The sequence below is a fragment of the Malaya genurostris genome, chromosome 3, assembly GCF_030247185.1.
Source record: "Malaya genurostris strain Urasoe2022 chromosome 3, Malgen_1.1, whole genome shotgun sequence".
In the NCBI taxonomy this organism is placed as follows: Eukaryota; Metazoa; Arthropoda; class Insecta; order Diptera; family Culicidae; genus Malaya; species Malaya genurostris.
In genome coordinates this window covers 178,379,668-178,401,804 of record NC_080572.1, presented here as the reverse complement: position 1 = coordinate 178,401,804, position 22,137 = coordinate 178,379,668, and the positions used below count along the sequence as shown (strand labels likewise).

The 22,137-nt window shown below is 40.0% G+C and overlaps 1 protein-coding gene across 2 annotated transcripts in view; it reads right to left on the bottom strand.

The window, feature by feature from the left end:
* The window catches only part of LOC131434041 (multidrug resistance protein homolog 49), an 82,418-nt gene that overhangs the window by 6,053 nt on the left and 54,228 nt on the right, over positions 1–22,137 (bottom strand). For both annotated transcript variants that reach the window (XM_058600674.1, XM_058600673.1), the window contains exons 2-3: positions 6,464–6,693; positions 6,203–6,396 (exon numbers count right to left, since the gene is read on the bottom strand). In XM_058600674.1, the coding sequence (XP_058456657.1) occupies positions 6,203–6,396; positions 6,464–6,664 (395 nt within the window). In that variant the 5' untranslated portion in view covers positions 6,665–6,693. The remainder of the gene's footprint in view (positions 1–6,202; positions 6,397–6,463; positions 6,694–22,137) is intronic.

Below are 22,137 nucleotides of genomic sequence, written 5' to 3'. Positions count from 1 at the left end.
ATTTTTTAGCATCACTCATCCTACAACTTACAAGACCTGAGTTTTGAAAGGGTTTTAAGATAAGAATTGAGAATTTCGTTACTTCTATAAGTCGTCGTTTACTTGACTGCTTGAATATTTTTTTACACTCATTACCATGTGATCCCGGAACCGGATGAAATTCAAAAGCTCCGTATGCAACCACAAGACCTTTCATTTGAATTTAACTTTTCTCATCATTAGGGTGGGACAAAATATTGATTTCAGCTCCACAAAACTTTTCTTGTTCATTTTGGGTCCCAGAGTTGGAGTTTAGGGGACCTTTTATTTTTTTTAATGATTTTTCTTGGCACTGATGGCGCCCTCAAACGAGTCCGCATCGAATCTCGTACACACAAGTAGGTGAAATGAATGTCAAATTCGTGCGCTCTAAAATAGCAGCATACAACTGACATAATATGTTTATGTCATCGTAGCGCTGACGAAGCTGAACCGAAAACTGATTTCTTTCTAAACTGATAGGATTTGATACAATCCAACAGCACCATCTTCTGTTTTTACTGTCTCATTCATAAATTATCACATTCAGAACAAACGAAGAGAGAGTTAGCATTTCTATCTTTCACTTTAACAAAAGAGAGCAGCAATACCAACGTCACTCAATTTCCTACAACAAGACGAAGCCGAAGTTATTACACTCTGGAACTTCTTTGGAAATCAATACAACTATAGATACGGGCACCAACAGGTAAAAATCATTGTGTATCATTTTCTATCATTATCGATTCGCAAAACTTCGGTTGAGTATCGATGCTGCACAGTATACGACTTTCACTGAAAACCGAAAATTAGAAAAACGGTAAACAAAAAAACAACACAGTTTTGTGACTACTATTCAGTTTTTATCGTTGACATGATATCCGTTCTCATAGTTGGCAAGCGAAACTGAGAGGGACATTTATTTTTCGTTTATTTTGAGTCAATGTAAAAGACATTTATTAGCTCTGGTCTGAAGCAATATCGAGAACAGACCTTTCTTCAATCACACTCAGTACGATTACCTCTTTGATTTTTCCGCTCACCACAATATTGTTCAACGCGTTTTCTCGAAACCACATTTTTGGAATCCGTTCACACGATAAGATAAATTGACACGAATATCTAATCATGTTGTGAGATGTTGTACACACAATGCATGAACTTCGTAAATGTATAAACACAAATTTTGAACCTGGAACTTGGAAAGCGGTAAAAACTTTCGCTTGAACCTTGACCCAATCAATTTTTGAGTCTATGGCTACAATCTTCGGTCGTTAATCGAAAACCAGGAAAGCAAAAATAAATTCGATTGGTCGTCTACTGACAGTAACTACCGATTGGAATAGTTTTGAGACAAGTTTAGAAATAATTTTACGTTTTTTACTTCGCCGCTTCTAGTGACGGTATCCAATATAAAATTGCTGAATTCCGGTTCTAGAATTAAAGGGTGATATGTGTGAAAAATATGAAAACAATATTACTAACCGATTTTCACGAATTTAAATTCAAATGGAAGCTACTACAGTTCCCTAATAAGGGTTCTGAATGTCATAGTTATTACACTCTACACTTTGGATATTAATACAACTATAGATACGAGCACCATCAGGCAAAAATCATTGTGTATCGTTTTCTATCATTATCGATTCGCAAAACTTTGGTTGAGTTATGATACTGCACAGTATACGATTTTCACTAAAAGCCTAAAAGACTAAAACGATAAACAAAAAAAAAGCAACATAATTTTGAAACTACTACTCAGCTTTTGTCGTTGACTGGACATGAGATCCGTTCTCATAGTTGGCAAACGTAACTGAGAGTGACATCAATTTTTCGTTTATTTTGAGTCCATGTAAAAGACATTTACACGACACGATAAAATAAATCTATTTAAACAAACGACACGAATCTCTAATTCTTTTGAACCGGGAATTTGAAAAGTGGAAAAAATGTCTCTAAATCAGAGCCTCGGAGGCACCAATTGTTGGTCATAAGGCAAAAAATTATGCCTACAATCTTCGGTCGTTAATCGAAAACCAGGAAAGTCAAAATTATTTCGATTGGCCGTCTACTGACAATGACTACCGATTGGAATAGTTTTGAGACAAGTTGAGGAATGATTTTACGTTTCTACTTCGCCGCGTCTAGTGACGGTATCCGGATTCAAATAAACGGTCCTAGTCTCATATAAGATTCCTGAATTTCCGGTTCTGAAATTAAAGGGTGATATGTGTCAAAAATATAAAAACAATATTACTAACCGATTTTCACGAATTTAAATTCACATGGAAGCTTCTACAGAGCTTCTGAATTTCATGCGGATCTGATTTCTAGTTCGGGAATGAGTCATGTTATAAGAATTTCCCGATTTTTATTCAAATCTACTACCGGTTCCGGAGTCGCACGATTCCCTGCCAAAATACGTCTCTGTATTTCTCTGCTAGTGTCATTGTCGGCGGTCACCAGTGAGCCCAAATACACGAACTCGTCAACCACCTCGATATCGTCACCGTCTATCAATATTCGTGGTGGGAGGCGTAGTGTTTCTTCTCTAGAGCCTCTTCCTCTCATGTATTTGGTTTTCGACGCATTTATGGCCAGTCCGATACGCCTAGCTTCAGCTTTCAGTCCGATGTAGGTTTCCATCATCTTCTCAAGGTTACGTGTCACAATATCAATATCGTCAGCGAAACCAAAAAGTTGTACGGACTTTCGGAAGATCGTGCCACTCCTGTCGATGCTCGCTCTTCGAATCACACCTTCCAGGGCAATATTGAACAAGATACAAAAAAAGTCCATCACCTTGACGTAGCCCTCTCCGAGATTCGAAGGGACTCGAGAGCGTCCCAGATACTCGGACGTAGCACATCACTCTATCCATCGTTGCTTTGACAAATCGCGTCAGTTTATCCGGGAAACCGTATTCGTGCATTATCTGCCATAGCTGTTCTCGATCGATTGTGTCGTATGCCGCTTTGAAGTCAATGAATAGGTGATGCGTGGGACCGGAGTCAGGTGCTTGGAGTAAAAATGCCAATTTCAATATTTTCTTTTCACAATTCACTGGTAGTACAAATTAATTCGATCCGTTTTGGTTTGGTTCAAAAATGCGTTTTTTAATAAGAAGAATTTAAATAGTAATCAAAGTATCGTCCATCACTAGTTATTACTTTTTCGCACTTCTCAGAAAATTTTCGAGTTCCATCTCGAAAAAATAGTTTTTTGTCTTTTGAGGTAATCCTAGTTTGAAACCAATTTTCGGTTTCTGCAAAAGAAGTAAATCCAGATCGTGATACATCCGTCGAAACAGTCAGCAATCAGAAGGAGTAATGTGATGAAAATTCGGCGGATGCGGAAAAATGTCCCACTTTTCCGTTTCCAAATATTTTTTCACGACTTTTGCGACATGAGGCCGAGCGTTGTCATGCAGGAGAATAACTTAATCATGTCTTTGCTTGTATTCTGGCCGTTTTTCTCGTAGTACACGGTTCAAACGCATTAATTGCAGTCTATATCGATCGACCGTTATATTATCGCCTGGTTGTAGCAGCTCATACTACACAACACCCTTTTGGTCCCACCAGACGCACAACATGAACTTCGAACCACGAATATTCGGCTTTGGTGTTGATGTTTAGGTCGATGGCAACAATTGACCGGGCATAGCGGAGTTCATCCTGGGGTTATCTTAGAATATCCATTTTTCATCCCCAGTAACAATTCTATGTAAAAAATCCTTTCTTTGATGCCTTTGAATCAGCTACTCGCAAGTAAAAATCACCTTTCAATGTCTTTCGGTTTCTTGCAGTTGAATTATTCCCATGGATTTTATTCGTGCACAAACCTGCTTGTTGTGTCACTTGCAATGATTCAGCAAGCTCTTCTTGCATATTCAGTTCTTCATCGCGTAATGTCTCCAACAGTTTGTCATCGAATTTTTTCGGTTGTCCAAAACGAGTCCTATCTTCAACGCTGAAATCTCCATTCTTGAAACGTCCTCTACATTTATCAAATGGAGCATTATCGCCACGAACATCCACAAGCATTTGATGCGCTTCAGTTGCATTTTTCTTTCAATTGAAACCGAAAACTAAAACTTCCCGCTAATACTGCTTAGTTAACACAAAATTGTTTATAATTAACACAGTAAAAAACAACGTTTAAGAAAAACTCGAAGCAATATGAACTGAATATCAATGACAGATGTCAAACCTTTTGAAACTATCGACATCAACTGTTACTGTTTAATATTCATAACAGCCAGAGCCATCTGTTAAAAACGTACCGAACTAATTTGTACGAATTGTTTGAATAGGCTAATAGGTTTCTCTACACACCTAGAAAAAATCGTGTAAATTTACGTCTTCTAAGACCGACATATATGAGCGTCAAAAATAAATCAATTCTACATTCATTCTAACATGCTTTTGAGTGCCGAAACAAGTAAATTTACACGTTTGCTTGAAATACGGGCGTATATTTCTATCATTCTTGTAAAATTCAGTCAATTAACGGATTGCGTTCTATGAATTGTGTCATATGTACACACTTAAAAAATGTTGCATCTTCTTAGATGCACATAAAAGGAGCGTTGCGATTTACTTACATTCACAATACATAGCATGTAAAGATAAGTCATATCAATAACTTCAAAATTAATTTAATTGAAGTTTACATCGATACAGACGCAAAGTTTATATTGACATGTTAGTAGATGTAATATTGTGTCATCACCGAAGAAATTACGGCATACTTGAGTTTACGTCAAGCGTAAATTTCATTTTTTCTAAGAGTGTAGATTTGCGACACCTGAATTCCAATAAAAGAATAGATAGTCTCATAAAATGCTGAATTTTATCCAAACCCGACTTTCGGTTCGGAATTTTAAAGACGATACGTTTTTAAAATCTCAAACCGTTCTGGAAAATCATAAAAAATCTTTCAAGTTGGTCTTGAAACTTTTTCAATTTGTAGCTCATGTAAGTTGAATCGAATTTCACCATACCGGTGTCCAGCTTTCGATTTCGGAAGAACCGCAAATAGTGATGAAAATCGTTAAAATGGATCATGATTATACAAAAGAAATCTTCAAAACTGTTTTTTAACTTTTTTAGTTTGTAGATGAATTGTGCTATGATATATAAGAAATAAGGAATAATATGAGAAAGACACCATTACACCATTAGGTAGATTAGAATAGTTTTTTTTTATTATGTTATCTCGTACAGATTTAAAAAAAGCCCTGTGATTTTACACCTTATTAGATGTACATAAATGGAGCGTCACAGTTCACGCTAATTTACGTGGCAGAAGATTTAATATTGTATCTAAAACTCCATGACATGAAATTCATTGAAATAAAAAAATAGAATACTGTTAGCAACCGCCGCGACTTGAACCGAGAATCATTGGATCGCAAGTACGTCTGTTAATCGACTGAGCCACAGAAGCATGCATCTGTTTGGCTGGTAAAAGGTGCATTTAAATTCATGTAGTCGCATTTGCTAGCAGAACGCAACTTACAGTCGAAACCAGTAAATTCAAGCTAATCTAACATTAAGTCACTACAAATGAAATTTTCCGTCATTTGACATATTAGGTGTTTATGAATTACATCGTATGAGGGATTAAGTCACCTGTAAAATTCAAATTTTTTTGGTGTGTGCTAGCGAAAATTTTAACATAAATTGTTGAGCATATTTCCAAAGGTATGCAGCAAGAATGATATTGTTACGTTCAGTACAACAGAAGATATTCACGATCAAATCTATCCCTCTTCCGCAAGACAAATTTCAAAAAGGCATCCGATACGACATGCTTTCTGTGTACATTTGTCTTAAAAATTTCTGTTATTTTCTTTTGTCAAGTTTTGCACTCTTCTCGAAAAAATAAGTATATATGAAGCGCTTTTAATCAGGCTCACTGCGTCAGACGATTCCGTCACGTGCTCAGTTCAGTGCTAGTCATCATATAATTAGAGCAGCTCAACCCATATTCTTTGCCATTGTACAACAATTCTCCCTTAGAGCCGTTGATACACTGGGAGGCAAATCATGATTCATGCATGCAGTTAACATTACTGTAGTCTGTAGCTTGTGTTGATTGAATTTAAATTATGCATAGGTGCCTTAATGTTTGCATGTGATGGCAGATGGTCAAAACTTTAAATAACATTTCAACTTACAGAATTTGTCCTCCGCCGAACATGGATAGGATTGCTGTATCGGTAGACTTTCCGATTCCGATGGTCCGATCTACCAGCAGCGTCGTGAACTCACCGTACAGTATGACACCGTAGGGCAGTCCCAACGATGCAAACGAGGCCAATAGCACCCCAAGAATGGTCGTACTTATTTCGCCCCATGTAGCGAAACGGAACTGTGAATCAGAAGGAACGATTATGGCCATGCTCGATAGTTTGTTCTATCGGGAAATGCAATCTCACCAATTTGAAGTATGAAACCGGTTTGTAACTGCTGGCGGTGCTGAAAGCTTTCTCCGGTGCTTTGCTGAACTTTACGTTTATGACATCCTTGGAGCCCTTGTGACTGGACACGGACATCGCGTCATTGCTGATGCCATGTTTGAGATTCACCGACTGCTGTTGCTGCGATCCGTTGCTTTGAGGATAGTTTTTGTTTGTCATTTTATTATGCTGCTAACTACTGAAAATATCTGAAACGAGAGTAAATTTTAGGAAAATTAAATTACACATACTGGCAGAAATCGAATGATGATTATTTCAAAATTAAATTATGCTTTAATTTCGTTTCAAAGTTAGGTTCTGTTTTGTTCTGGCCTGGGTTGATAAACACAAATATGTACTAATATTTCCTGAACGAAAAACAGACATTGCAAATAATATTATTAATAATAAAAACATTTAAAACACATATAAACGAAAATGGTTAAAACAATCAGTCTAATTTGAATAATTCAAATTACTTTCCCTCAGTATGATCAAACAATAAGACCACCAGTGAGCCCGGATTAAAATTGTAAATCAATGCATCTGTGAGTACGAACAATAATGAATAAATCAATAAAAGATCATCATTTTTATCGATCGCTAACTCGTTATCGCTAATTAATGCGGTCGCAGTCAACGGAGGCGGTTGGTCGCGGTTTACTGATGAACTGTTAATTGCCATAGATTGGTTAACCTGTGGCACGGTTCGGCTCGCGCCTAGTGATTATACAAAAAAGAATGATTATTGCAATGAGGGGAAATGTAATTTTACGATTTGAATAGGAACTAACAAAGAATGAACTAACCGATGCTGGATTATCCCAGCTTTGCACTGTGATGGTAGTATTTCTAATCCGATGGGAAGTTTCGTTCCTATGAACTTCTTAAAGACAAGTGACATAGTTTGCGGGCGACAAGTAATTCTCATTTTACGCATCGAAGCTCGCGTTCTAGTCTATAGGGTGCCTGGTAACAGTTGTCGTATATATGGTTAACCGCTGAACGGAACAGCGAAACACGTGTTGGGGTTTCCATGCAGTCACCATTCGGTGCCACATGATTAGATACAAAACAATCTATTCAGCATTATATAATTTGTTAGAAGCGGCTCAAACCCACCAAATGTTTTCATGTCAACTAACTCGTGCGAAGCTATCAGTTGCTCACGGATGCCCTTCGAAATTCCAAAATGATGAAATGATAACCATAGTTCGGCTTAAACTCGATTTCCGTTATTTTAAACTGTTTCATTATCTGTCTTTACTTTATAGCACAGAAACATTTTCTTTATTTTGTTGTACAGGCACAGTACATTTCTTTTAGGGTATCTGTTGATGCACAGTTGAGATGGTCGGGTTTCAAGTATTTGTACCAAAAATCCGACCCGAGGGTTCGGGTCGGGTGCGGGTAAAAGTTTTTTATTTTAGATCGGGTACGTCTCAGATTCGGGTATGAAAAAATGCTTACCCGACCATCGCTAATGTACAGCTAAAGAAAAAAGTTAAAAAAATCAAAATGGTGAATATATCGAGCGTCTCGTCTCCAAATTATATATGAAATCGTTCAGGATACATGTCTCAAGTACCTGAACCTAAGATACTACTGAAATGTAAAATATTTAGGAATATATAAACAAACAAGTATACAAAAAAAACAAGGTTTTATTTTGTTTGTATTCGTAATAAAATATTTTAGCAAAACTTTTTATGCTTTATAGAGGCTCTTACAAAATAAAAAAGAATGTGCCGAATGGCTCAGCAGTTTTGTTTTTATCGTCTGACTGGGAAGATTCGAAAGAACAAGCTTCAATGTTTGTGCACTTCGACGGAATGGCTTGACGCAAATAGTTTCAAAGAAATCTATATTTGTTTTAGATAACATTTTAAAATATGATTTGACACCACCTCCGGCTTTCGATTTTTCCAGATCTAGTCTTCATGAATGATTTGATTTGAACACATTCAATAATCTCGCATATTTGAAGAGCGAGATTTTAGCGATGCACGAGCAACAATTTAAATCAACCTCTGGTTTCGATGCCATTTTCGTTACTGAAGAGCAAATGAGCGGATACCCGGGTTGACGGTTTAATGTGTAGAGCACGGCCTTACAAGAATCGATCTAGAAGAATTCTCAGTGTCAATAGGATCGTAGTACTAACCATGCAATGATTATGAACGATGAGAATTGCCTGCGAAATCTGTTGAAAAATAATGGGCAAATTCCACAGAAAGAATGTAATGCCAAGACTTTGCTTTGGTTTACAATTGAGCGGTAAATTCTTTGAAAGCTTACAATAAATAAATAATAACAATAATATCATAAACGATTGTTCCAATTAATTTTGTTTCTTCAGCAATGTTTCAGGCAATTAGGTTCAGGTCATAGTTTGTGTATTTTTTGTTTCATTTCAAAATTTAAACTTCAACATAAATTTTCTCTAGGAAGGCATAATCTTTAATAATTTTAGTATCTTTAATATTTCGATTTTTTTGTACAATTGATGAATTATATTGCACTGTAAATCAGCATGAAGAAATATTTGTCCAATAAATAGATTTTTCTTAATTTATGGATTATTTTTTTTATTTAACAATATAGTTATCAAGGCTCTAAGATGTCAACGGCTTTTCTTACCAGTACTTAAGACAAGGATAATTTCTTGAATTATAGCATTGATGTATTTGGTTCACATCGTTGTATGCTGATCACTGCAAATCTGGGGGATCAAGTCTCCAGTTGGTGTTCGGTATCAAAAGCAAACGACATTAACATGTTTACGTTTCGTCTTTGACTCATCAGTGCATAGCAGTTCAAATTGAACTGCTTTATGCAAAACTCGGCAGTTCAATTTGAACCGCTAAGCAGACGTAAAGTTTGATGCTATGCACTGATGAGTCAAAGACGAAACGTAAACTTTTACGTGATTTCGTTTGTAGCTTTTTCACTAATGGGCGGTCCTAACGGCTATAAAAATAGCCGCATACAGAATTTTCATGTCGATTATTTCATTTCGGATTTGCATAATTTATTGAAAGAAACTATCAATATGCTGTAGGGATTCGTTTCTAGCATTCAGAAGGACCAAATTGAGGAACTCACTACGATATTCACCACTTTTCGGAACATTTTTCTCGAACGATTTGTTGTACAGTAGCAGATATTTTGTTCTCTTCCTCAGAACGCGTTCTGATTGGCAGGTGTTGACATGGGTCAAATGAGACAGGTTTTTCAATAGTGTACTATTGAAATACTTCAATGCTGTACACGTTTAAACTGAAAAATTTCGATTCTATTGGTAGTTAGATTATATAAATCCTTCCACAGATCACTGAGCTATGAGCTTTCAAAATACGAGAAAGGCAAACGCGCCTTATGAATTATCCTCTTTGATACTCGATTATACCAAACATTTCAGAAAAGTTTAATTTTGAACTATTTGAGATTATGTCACACAACTGAAAATTTTATCATAAAATTGTGATCATATTTCCGATGGTATGTAGCAAAAATTATGTTGATTCGTTAGATACAACAAGAGATATTCACGATCAAAAACTTATCACTCTCTCAGAGGGTAAATTTTGAAAAGGCACCCCATAGTAAAGTAAGTCGTATTCACGACAAAATGAAACAACAAAATTGTCTATAATTGAAACAAAAAAATATGCACTCAATTTTTTCAGGGCAGGCTGTACCAATTTTCGAAAAATAAAGTTCATCCATTCCAGAGAAATTTCATGAATTTGTCTCAGATCCGACTGAATTTTGTAACAAGTGATGATGTAAAAAGGAGCAAATTCCTTAAAACTGAATGGTAAATTCTTCATGTTTTCAGATGTTGTTAGTTAGTGATAGTTAGTGATACTCCAGAACCTCTGATTTCCAGTTTCCGATTTCGGAAGCATAGGAAGTAGTGATGAAAAACTCCCAAACTGGTACTGACATCGATTTTTCTACGATGGTTGAACGGATTTTAACAAACTTAGATTTAAATGTTATTCTCACTTGCTGTCGGGCAATTTTATCAGGAACCAATTTCTGGTTCCGGAATTGAAGAGTGATGAATACTAAAAATTTCAAACCATAATATGAAGCGACCAAGCAGATGTGTGCTTCTGTGGCTCAGACGATTAACGGACGTACTTTGTGATCCAATGATTCTCGGTTCAAGTCGCAGCGGTCGCTATGAGTGCTTTTTTCCAATTTCAATGATTTTCAGGTCATGGAAATTTACAATCACACAATTATTGATTTGCATCCTACAAAATATAGATTCCCAGAGTTTTTTTTCGAAGTTTGCATCAAAATTTTCCCAACAAAAAATCACAGAATTTCGAAAGCAAATTATGCCCTACTGCTAATAAAAAAATCATATTTATAATAGGTCTGAAAAGTCACCATTTACTGAGCACCAACGTATTCAGGAATATCGATTTATCAGTATTTATACCGATTTTACCTTCAATAACAGTATAACAGTTATGTTCTCCTAAAATACCGATTATTCATACCAGATATATACCGACACTCGAGTTTGGCATATGTTGGGATGAAAGGTTTTGGGACCTGTTCTTTTTGTGGTCTCTAAAATGAACCCCGGTCACAATTTCTTAGTACACATGTTGTATAGATTCAAGAAAAGATAGATTTTATTGTTAACATAACTATTAACATAAAAAATTATCTATTCTCTACTATTCACAAAACTGAAAAAAAAAAACAATCGAATACGTCCGAAAATTTGAGATATTTAGAAAGTTTTTTTTAATTTAGCTAAATCTTGATCTAAAGTACAATCAAAGACATCATATTAACACGATATACAGCTCTCATATTTCCCGAAATAAATCATTGGCAACATCCTTTTTGCGAACATTGCCCTCAGGCGAGTCCGCATCGAATCTTGTGCATAGAAGTAGGGGAGAAAAATGTTAAATTCGTGCGCGTAAATAGCAGCACTGCGCACCGACGAAACAATAGTAGGCGCGATTAGTGAATCAATGGTCTTCCGAACTTTACTGGATAGTAATGTCGTTTTTCATTGAGAACACTCGTGGAGTGTTTTGCTCGATTCGTACACTTTTCGTGCAGTCAGCCAATCAAAACAGGTGCACTGTGTTTCATTGATTTGCACCGCACGAAAAAAATGCACTTTCGGGGCAATTCTCGGGCAACTATTTTGCACCCGTTTTCTTTTCAGAGCAGCAAGCGTGCAAACCAAACTTTACAAAACCTTTTCATTGATCAACTATCAGGGCAAAAATATTGCAGTGATTTTATTTATAAACAAATAAAGTATTTTCTATTGTTCTATTTAACCATTAGGATTCTGAGTCATGTCAAACAAATGAATTTTGCTTATGAAGAATTTGAGCGAAATCAGGCCCGTGCGCAGGGGGGGGTTTTGGGGGTTTTAACCCCCCCCCATGAAGAATTTTTTTTTAAATTAAGTTTCATGAACAATGGAGTACTTATTATATTAAAGTGCAAATAACTTGACAAATTCACATTTTTTATCAATTTTTTATCAATTTATAAACTGACATAATTTGAAGTGGATGAGGCGCCTTTTCGCCTTTTGGACACTCCCCTCTCCCCTTGAAACCCCCCCCATGGATGATTCCTGCGCACGGGCCTGAGCGAAATAAAAAAATACGAAAATAAATTTGACCTTCGAATGCAAGTTTCTTCAATGAATGATGACAACAAATGCGTCAAGTTAAAGTTATCAAATTTTGATCGTAACACCATTCAAAACAAACAGTTAAATAATAAAATAACACAATTACACTTCAAATCACAAAAATGCTTCTTTTTTTTTAATTTCGTCCGTCAATTACTGCGAAAGTTTTTAAAGTATACCGTTTTCAAGAATGACAATAACTTATTTTAATTTGTCGAAGTCCTCTTGGAGACGGACACTGTCATCAATCAATTTGATTGGAATGCTTTATCAATTTGATCGGTATGCTTACACAGCTTTTTTGAAAAAATTTGTATTAGCTTGGATGTCCTTAAATTAAAATTTCTTACACAAATTATGAATCTACCTCAGCATAATATTGCCTAAGTTTTCCTTCTCCAGAAAATCGGAAAACAAAAATACCAAACCTAATTTAAGAAATCAAATCTTGGTACCTGCGGTGATAGATTCTATAAAAAAAAGTCATAGTTCTCGTCGCATGTCATGGTACGAGTATGGACACGATCGCTCCGATCACTTTCGCTGTGAACGTCCAGACTTCTTGCCGTTTATGTCCAACCTGTTTTCAGAAGTCAATATACTTCTTCGGTGGTTACGCATCAGTAAATCCGAAAAATTAGATTAACTTGAGACCGAACGCGGTTTCTGACTCCGAATAACACTAACTGGACAAAGAATCCCCCACACGAATACTATAGCATGTGGCATTTGTTACTCAGGTGTCACAATCTATAGACCAAGCCAAGCATTAGATGATGCTTTAACTTGAGGCAGGACGCTCGGGGATTCACCGGTGATCAATAAATAGAAGCAAAAACCCAACCTCGTCGTTACGGACTTATGTAAAGGTGGAAATTGAGAGTCATAAACAATTGTAAAGAGTACTTAAAATGTAGGGGCCATAACAACTCCTAAGTTCGGGATAATCATGTTAAATTTAATGGTTTACAAACGATTATAGCATTCCAAAAAAAACCTTTTTTAATCCACCTAGTGGTGCAGGCGCGTACCCAGAAAAAAATTTCGGGGGGTGTTTCAGAACATGTTGATCAATTTCCATACAAATGGAACTTTTTATATAATTATTTGAAATTTTTTTATTGTGGAGTCGTTTGTTGAAAATTATTCATTTTATTTTTTACTTATTTGAAAAAAAAGAGTTTACATAATATCATACTTTTTTGAGTTTCGGAGGGGGTTTGAACCCCTAAAACACCCCCCTGTATACGCGCCTGTAGTGGTGTAATGATGCCTTTCGCATATTACTTATATTTTCAAAAATATCACTAGAAGATTCTGGGAAGAAATTTTTTTTCATTCTTGATAAAATAAGAAACTTTCTTTGGGTATAAACTAACATAACCATTACAATTTGTAAACAGTTATGTCAAGTTAATAAGAATTGTCTTTATTCTGCATCGTCGCACTAAATTATTAAACACATTTTACCCTATAGTTCTGGAACCGGAAGTCGGATTCGAATAAAATTAAACAGCAAACTATGAGACTATAAGAACTTTTATTTTTACCTGTTTGTGGAAATCGATCCAATCAACTCTGAGAAAATTGAGTGAGTTTCGTTTTAAACTTTTTGACTACTATTTCCGGTACTTCTGGAACCGGGAGCTTGGAACCATTATAGCCAAAATCGGTTTGTTTAGTAAGTAATCAATATAGCTTACAAATTAAATTAGTTTTAACCCAAATCTAGAAGAATTTTACCTTTTTTGCATCGTCGCTATAAATGATGGTGTGAAATTCAATAGCAACTTATGGGACTACGAGATTTTTTATTTTATGAGTGACATTATTCGATACATACTCACACACATATACGCAGATACACATCTACATACACATTGCTCAGCTTGATGAACTTGATATAGAACACTTAGCCCTCTGGGCCAATTTTCGCTAGTCAATTTTTCAAGTGATTGTATAAACTTTCTATGTGAGAAAGGCAATAAATGTACTTTTATAGAAAAGCATCGTTATCATGATCTTTTAATAACACTAACAAGTAGGTACAAATTGAATAAAAGAATTAGAAATTTACATTTTATTTTCACCTGAAATCGCCCTATAATTTCGGAACCTGAAGTCGGATCAGGATGAAATTGCACAGTATATTTAAAGCCAATGAGAGCTTTAATTTGATTCATGATTTGTGAAAATCGGCTTAACCTTTGCTGAGAAAATCCGTTTTCAGAGATTTCCTTCACTACTATCGGCGCTTTTGTATGCGACCTTTAGACCTTTTATTTGAATTTAAGTTTGTGAAAATCAGTTTAGCCATCTCTGAGAAAATTGAGTCACATTATTTGTCACATACACACATACATACATGCACGCACATACACACACAGAGGGCAGCAGGGACTATGTCTAAGGGCTTGACGACCCCTCCCCCGGCAACTGCGAGTTGTAGGGCTTGCGTAGGATGCGGTGGGGTTTGGCAGTGGGCTCTGCTAATCCCCTACAAAAAGCTGCATGTATCCGCAAGCAAGTCCTACCAAAGCGATCGTGTGCCGCTCAAAGTGCACAAGCCCAACGGGAGTGCCGACTCGGCACGTTAGGACTAACGCCAGTGAGGTCCTAACTATGGCATGCTGGCTACCATACCATCCATGGATACGATACGGTAGATCGGAATATATAGAGAAACTAGGGCTGACAGCTGCGGTATTCTACTCCTTCAGTAAAGCAGGGTGGAACCGGCTTGAAATGACGAGTAGGCTAATGCCGCAGCTGCCTTCCGTCCCATAAAACCGTGGCAGGCCTTATGGCACGCCGTCTCACTTTCAGCCACCCGGTTGGGATGACTGGGTGGAAGTAGGTTCAGATGCCCTTTTCCTGATTTGCGCTGATCCGGCTCTGAGCGTAAAGCCAACCCTCGCATGGCCTCACTGCACCGCATAGGTAACCATGGGATCATGATAGCGACTACTTTCGGCTGGGTTTGACGGTAGCCATAAGGGGGACCCATATAAAATGAGCTTTACATCAACAACATCGACGTCGAGTAAGGAGGTAAACCCTTTCGCAAGAGGGGGTTTGAGGAGATCTCCATCTAGAACGGGTGCGAGAGAGGAGAGCGAGGCCGTAGCTGAGGAGACGAGTGACAGCAATGTCCATGTCAAACCAGCGAACCAGCCTGAGTCCCAGGAGCAAGGGAAGGAAATAATCAAGCCGAGTATGACAGCGGTCATAGATCAACTCGACGCGATTATTGAATTCGCGCAGGAGAAATCCAACATCAGCAAGGAGCTGAAGGCGAACCTGCTGAAGCTACGTAAGGCCGTGAACGTAGCTAAAAGGGACCAAGAGGCGTTGATAGTGCGGCTAGAGGGTGGCGGAAAGTCGGAGAAGTGTTCTCAAACAGAGCCCTTCACCTTCGATACCGACAAAAAACAGGAGGCGGTCGACTATGCGCTCCGGCTCACGATTGAGCGGAATAAACAGCGCCGAAAACGCGCCAGGGATTCTCCAGGCAGTAAACGCCTGACTCCCAAGGCCAAAAGGAGCAAAGACCATGGCGGAAATAATGGGGCAAAGGAACGTGGCGAGGGGCTCAACCCAAACCTCGGCACTCGAACCCCGGATCCGAGCCATGTAAGCGAACCCGGCGAGAATCCATGGGTGAAGGTCGCGAAGAAGAAAAAGGTCCCAAAAGAGGCCGGGCCCATTCCCGCGAGGAAGGCTAGGGATAAAGGAGAGGCTTTGTTGGTTAAGGCCGACAAAGAAAAGTACGCCGATGTGCTCAAGGCCATGCGGAGCGAGGCAAAACTAGCCAAGCTTGGCAAAGAGGTTCGCAGCAACCGTCGTACGAAGACGGGAGAGATGCTGCTCGAGCTTAAAAAGGGAGCTCAGGGCGGAACGGAGCTTGTTGCGCTTGCCCAACAAGTCCTGGGCGATACGGCCGAAGTTAGAGCCCTACGTAACGAGGTTGCACTCCAGTGCAAACGGTTGGACGAAATCGCCACCGCAGAAGAACTTGCCATGGCCATCAAGGAGCAAGGAGGTGTGGATGTCTCACGGGAATCCATCCGCATGAGGAAAGGACCACAGGGCACCCAGATAGCTACATTTAAGCTATCGGCCACGGATGCCAATAAGGTCCTCAAAGTGGGCAGGCTAAAGGTCGGATGGTCGGTATGCCCAGTGACCGCTTACCAACCGCCGGTGGTCGACATGTGCTTCAGGTGTTTCGAACCTGGCCACAAGTCGTGGAATTGCAAAGGCCCATACCGGAGCAACCTCTGCAAGCGTTGCGGCGGCGAGGGGCACAAGGCGTATGCATGCGAAAGAACGCCACGTTGCATGCTATGCGCGAGCAAGAAGAAGGCCACAAACCACGTCATGGGCGGACCTACTTGCTCAAAAAGTGGAGGGAGTAAAACAGCATGCAAGTAGTACAGCTGAACCTAAATCACTGTGCAGCTGGCCAGCAATTGCTGCACCAGTCAGTGACGGAATGGGGCATTGATGTCGCGATTCTTTCGGATCCCTATCACACACCGGTAGATAACGGGAACTGGGTGTCTGACGAAGCCAAGACGGTGGCGATCTTGACGACTGGTCGATACCCAGTGCAAGAGGTGGTGAAAACACAAGCGGAGGGAGTAGCCATAGCTAAGGTAAACGGAGTTTACTATTGTAGCTGCTACGCACCACCGAGATGGTCAATAGACCAGTTCACTCGGATGGTCGACATGTTGACCGCAGACCTGGTGGGTCGGAAGCCGGTGGTGATAGCCGGAGACTTCAACGCCTGGACAACGGCCGCTTCACCAATAGGAGAGGACAGACGTTACTGGAGGCCCTCGCCAAGTTGGACGTCGTGTTAGCGAATGATGGACTGAAAAGTACCTTCCAGCGGAATGGAGTCGAGTCGTTTATCGACCTGACTTTCTGTAGTCCCGGCCTAGTTGGAGATCTTAATTGGAGAGTTGATGATGGCTACACCCATAGCGACCATCTAGCCATTCGCTACACGATCGGCCAATTGGCGAGAAGCACAAGGAGGAGAAATACTCCCAAAACTCTAGCGTGGAAGGTGGCTAACTTCGACCGCGAAACGTTTTGCGCTGCCCTCGAATTAGAGGAGCACAACGCGAACCTGAAAGGGGACGAGTTGGTCGCTATCTTGTCACGGGCGTGTGACGCGACCATGCCTAGAAAGGCTCAACCGAGGACCAATAGACCACCGGTCTACTGAGATATGCGAGGGAGCCAACTCCAACCCATGGGGCGATGCCTACAGGATGGTGATGGCCAAAACGAGAGGGGCGCTAACACCCCCTGAACGTAGTCCGGCGAGGTAGAAGGAAACCATAACGGTTCTCTTTCCCCACCACGAAACGTCCCCCTGGCAGCCAGCTCCGCTACCAGCGAATGAAGTCGTAAAGGTGACGAACGAGGAGTTGCTCACTGCGGCGAGATCGCTCGATACAAAGAAAGCCCCGGGGCCAGACGGTATCCCGAACGTGGCTCTAAAGGCGGCTATAATGACAAAACCGGACATGTTCAGGGAGGTCATACAGAGATGTCTGGACGAGCGTATGTTCCCAGACATTTGGAAGAGACAAAGGTTGGTACTATTACCGAAACCTGGGAAACCCCCAGGGGATCCTTCGGCGTATAGACCAATCTGTCTGATAGACACTGTGGGTAAGCTCCTTGAGAAAATCATCCTCAACAGGCTAGCCCCCTTCATAGAGGAGGCAGGAGGACTGTCCGGTCAACAGTACGGGTTTCGCAGAGGCAGGTCGACGGTGGACGCCATAACATCGGTGGTAACCACGGCGGAGGTAGCTATACAGCGCAAACGACGAGGGATCCGCTACTGTGCGGTAGTAACGCTAGACGTCAAGAACGCGTTCAATAGTGCTTGCTGGGCAGACATTGCTGATTCCCTACTTCGACTAGGAGTACCGGAAGGGCTGTACAAGATTCTGGAAAGCTACTTCCAGAACCGAGTATTGCTCTACGAGACCGACGAAGGCACACGTAGCACTCCAATCACGGCTGGAGTACCACAGGGATCTATCTTGGGCCCGATCCTGTGGAATATAATGTACGATGGAGTACTGAGGTTGAGGCTCCCTCCGGGTGTCAAAATAGTCGGGTTCGCGGACGACGTCACGCTGACAGTCTACGGCGAATCCATCGAAGAGGTCGAACTGAGTGCATCACACTCAATTTGCTTGGTGGAGGACTGGCTGCGTAGCAGAAAACTTCAGATGGTACCTCCACAGGTTCGGCCACGCGACATCCCCTGTATGTCCTGGCTGCCCAGACGAGATCGAGACGGCTGAACACGTCTTGTTCGCATGTTCCCGTTTCGCGGCTCAAAGGAGTGAGCTACTGGAGGCATGTGGCAGGGACACCACACCGGAAAACCTGATCCAGAGAATGTGCCACTGCGTAGAGAACTGGAACGCAGTGTCGACCGCGGCATCCCAAATTGCGGGCATATTGCAGCGGAAATGGAGTGCGGATCAACGCGTACCGTAGTAGGCTCAAGAGGGATCAGCGAATAAACGTCGGTCCGGGAGAACCTTCTTCGTCGGGAAGCTCTTCGTCGGAGTAGTCTAGATCCATCGTCGGGGACTAGACGAGTAGTACGTAAAACTGCTAGGATCGTCGGGGCGCCAGTGAACCGGAAGCTATCCTCCAACCGGAATCACTGGATCGACCCAGGCATCCTCTCGGTCGGGTGTTGACGGGTATCGAAAGCGTCGGTTTCGGGAGGGCCTCCTTCGTCGGGGAACTCTCCGTCGGTGTAGGCTAGATCCTTCGGCGGGGGCTAGTCGAGTAGCCGCCACAACACCGATTCGAGTCGTCGAGGCGCCAGCGAACCGGAAGCCATGCTCCAACCGGAATCGCGGGACCGACCTCGGCACTCCATCGAGTGTCCCGTGTGGCGTAAGAGACTCGGTGTCGGGAGATTCTCCTTCGCCGGGGAAATCTCCGTCGGAGTAGTCTAGATCCTTTGTCGGGGACTAGATGAGTAGATCGTCGCGTGATACCGATAGGATCGTCTGAGCGCCAGTGAACCGGAAGCCACGCTCCAACCGGAATCATTGGATCGACTTAGGCATCCTTTCGGTCGGGTCGTAGACGCGTACCGTAAGCGTCGGTTCGGGAGGACTTCCCTCGTCGGGGAACCCTCCGTCGGTGTAGACTAGATCTTTCGGCGGAGACTAGTCGAGTAGTTCCGCGACGTAGCATCAGTTTTGGGTCGTCGAGGCGCCAGTGAACCGGAAGTTACCCTCCAGCCGGCATCACTGGACCGACCTCGTCATCCAACTGGTCGATCCCTCGAGAGCAGGATGCTGATCCCCATTCTGCCCTCCCCAGGGTGCTGTGAGCACCAATAGCTTTCCACCCCGAAGTAATACCTAGCGGTGGTGCCGGGGAGGTAAGGTTGGAGATCCAAGGTGTTTTAGTGGGTAGTTCCAATCAACAGTTGGGTAGTCCTGTGGAGAGTCCCACACTCCGTGCGTAAATGCATTTCACCTTGTAAAAAAAAAAAAAAAAAAAATACACACACAGACATTTTGTCATTTTTGCTTCATGAACGTAAACTTGCATGACACAGAATTGGTTTCTGTTAACATTTGTTTGGTTTATATATGAATTTCATCTTTTGGCCACGAAATTCCTACACGGAACAACCGAAATTAGTTCTGCGCCTATTTCGTATTACTGTTCTTAAATTAGTTGAGTTTAACAACAAAATTTCCAAAATAATTAATGAATTAGTTGAAATTCAGAATTTTCTTTGCTGAAAAAATTCTCGTTTCTAGAGATTGTGTTTAGTTGGCGAATATTCTGGACACAAAACAGTAAAATTTCAAACCAATACGAAATTCTCATTGTTAACTAATTTTGCGAATAAAATGAAAAAAAACTTGACTCTATCTATCTATCACCATCAATGCTGAAAAACAGCAAAAAGAAAACAAAAATGAAATTGGTTTTCTTAGCAAGTTTATTAGACAAAAACTCTTGAGAAGTGTCATAGCAAAATAATCCATTAAAAAGCTGAACAGGTTAGTCTTGTTGAAAATACTTGCAAATGGTTTTGATGTTTTTCGCATGTGTTACGATATATCCATAATAAAAATTTCAAAAACGATATGTAAAAATGTCGTAGACTCGTAAACTGGAATGTGTATTTATTCAGAATTTTTGCGCATTTGATGTGCCAGTGACGAAAGGATTTAAAAGAAAACTTTTATGGAAAAAGAAGTTTAAGTTTCATTTATTTTTTTCCGTAAATACAACACGGAAAGTCGCTATCGTATTTATCTGCCAATATAGAAAAGACAACCGCAACTGCAAAGTTTTTTTCGGTGCCATCTAGTGGCTAGTAGTCATTAGATCAAAAGATCAGAAATTCAACTATTTTTTTCACCAAAATTCTGATTTCGATCTTTCCATGTATAAGCGCTCAGTGTTTATGTCAACACGATTCATATCATATCTATCGAAGATTACCACCATGTGCGGAATCAAATCGTCCAGCTTGGCGAGGCCGGAAAGTTGAATTCTGCAGGAGTTAAGCAGGAATAGGGTCTCTCCATCACAACAAGACGTATCTCTCAAATATTGCGAGGATCAGGTCACATAATTTACACAAAATAGCCTAATTTCACGCAGAACCACATTCAGGCGAGGTTGGACTTTGCTAGAAACCACATGTCATGGAAGTAATAATGGAGCAATGTGATATTTTCTGACGAAAAAAAGTTTATTCTCGATGGTCCCGATTGCTGTGCATAATTCTGGACAGTGATTTGACACCTTTTACGGAAGATGTGACAGAGAACAAATTCGTTTTCCAACAAGACAACAGTGGTTTTTGGAACGAGACATCTCGCTTTTGGATTGGCCATCGCGAGGCCCGGCCCTGAATCCGATTGAAAATTTTTGGGAAATGCTGTCCAGACGAGTATACAACGGAGGAAATTTTTGTAACAATTTTGAAAAATGGGAAGCAAACCAAGTACTAAAGGGAATTATTTTGATGATGATTAATTATTTTTCAATAAACATAAGCTTTTCCGTGTCCAAATCGTGTCTTGTTTCATAATTTCAAATTGTATGAAAGAAAATTTTTGTGGATAGATTAAGATGATATGTTATGCAAATATCTAGCAACATGAATACATCAGTTTAATGTTTTGCTTTTATGTAGTGTATTGTGCTGAAAATTTACCATGCGCTTATAGGAATTGGTGTTCCCATTCTTAACCGTTACTTTTAGTATTCGGAGTGGTAATGAGACAATCTATACAGTTGATTACTATTACGATATGCCCTTTTCAGGACCATGCATCTTTATGTAGCAACTTTTTCAAATCCAGTAATAATTTGCGCTCTTGTAATGGTTAACTAATGATATCACTAATACATGCAACTATGATGTGGCAAACCGTCAAATTTACCAAACCAAGAGGTGTTGATTAAGGGTTCGTGATTAGTTTTTATTATGACAAACATCATAACTGGGTGTTATTCCCAAATTTTCCATCCGAAAAAGTAAGAGAAATTTACCCATTTTCTCGGGTTAATTTGAAGGAATAATCTAGGTTGAGTATAGCTGTTTTGTCTTCCCTGGAGACAGTAGATCTTAAAAATAAATCTAATTTTGAACCAATATCTCGAATTTGGAAATAATACTACGCTTTTCGAAAAAAAATGAATCTGTTTTTCATCCTCATTGGGTAGTTTAGTTATGTAATTGGTCGAACATTATTCTGCTTACCACTTCGCGTAGAATCTACGGATTGTGATGTCAATTAAAGCTTGCTTCAAATAGAATTAGAACAGAGACCATTGCCTGTATTTCAGTTATTTATTATTGTATTCAAGATCTTTTTTTATACAAATGTAGCGTTTTCTTCATACTTTTAAGAAAAAATACGGATAAAAT